The sequence below is a fragment of the Chaetura pelagica genome, unplaced genomic scaffold, assembly GCF_000747805.2.
Source record: "Chaetura pelagica isolate M959 unplaced genomic scaffold, ChaPel_1.0 scaffold311, whole genome shotgun sequence".
Classification (NCBI taxonomy): Eukaryota; Metazoa; Chordata; class Aves; order Apodiformes; family Apodidae; genus Chaetura; species Chaetura pelagica.
Window position 1 is genome coordinate 169,815 of NW_009952152.1, and position 982 is coordinate 170,796.

At 66.9% G+C, this 982-nt stretch overlaps 1 protein-coding gene across 1 annotated transcript in view; it reads left to right on the forward strand.

The window, feature by feature from the left end:
- The first annotated feature begins 96 nt into the window (after positions 1-96).
- ARHGAP23 (Rho GTPase activating protein 23) overlaps positions 97-982 on the forward strand; it is a 29,274-nt gene continuing 28,388 nt past the window's right edge. Inside the window, exon 1 of the mRNA XM_010006997.1 lies at positions 97-147. Within this exon, the coding sequence (XP_010005299.1) occupies positions 97-147 (51 nt within the window). The remainder of the gene's footprint in view (positions 148-982) is intronic.

Consider the following 982-nt stretch of genomic DNA (forward strand, 5'->3'; position numbering starts at 1 on the left):
GCTGCAACCGGGGCCGGCCCAGCCCGAACGGAGCCCAGCCGGACCGGACCAAGCTGAGCCGGGCCGAGCCGAGCCGAGCTCGGCCGCCGCGCCCCGATGAATGGGATCGCCTTCTGCCTGGTCGGGATCCCGCCGCCCGCCTCTGCGGTGAGCGGCACTGGGGGGCACTGGGAGACACTGGGAGTGCGGGGACTGGGAAATACTGGGAGTGCGCGGAGCAGGGAGCGCGGGGACTGGGAGACACTGGGAGTGTGGGGAGCGGGGAAGCTGGTAGATAACTGGGAGTGCGGGGAACAGGGAGATAACTGGGAGTGCGGGGAGCAGAGAATGGGGGAACTTGGAGATACTGGGAGTGCGGGGAGCAGAGAGTGGGGGAACTTGGAGATACTGGGAGTGCGGGGAGCAGGGAATGGGGGAACTTGGAGATACTGGGAGTGAAAGGAATGGGAGAACTGGGAGATACTGGGATTGAGGGGAGCAGGGACTGGGAGCTCTGGTGGTGTGGGACTGTGCACGGCGCGGAGGTCTGGCCGTGGGGCTGGGTGCTGGGCGGTGCCCGGGCACCCCGGGGATGGGACCGGGACCGGGACAGAGCCGGTGCCCTGGGGCTGGGGGCAGCAGGGCTGGAGGGGGCTGGCTGCCCACGCAGAGCTGGGTGCCACGGGCAGTGGTGGCACTGGTGGCTCATTCCCAATGCCCAGCCAGGGTGGTGTCGTGGTGGGACTGTTATGTCTGGATCTGTCCGTGGGGCTGGAGGAGACACCCTGGGGCTGGGCTTCCTCTTCTCCAGGACCAGACCCGCAAACGCCCACGTGGGTTTCCTCCAAAACTCCTGGCTGGGCTATATCCTTATGGATCTGACTGCTCCATCCCTGCCAGCTCCACCCCTACCAGCTCTGGCACTGGGATGGCAGCAAACTCCCCCCAGTGTGCCCACAGCCCTTTAGGGTTGTGTCCTGCCCCTACGTCTGGCCCTCCCCGG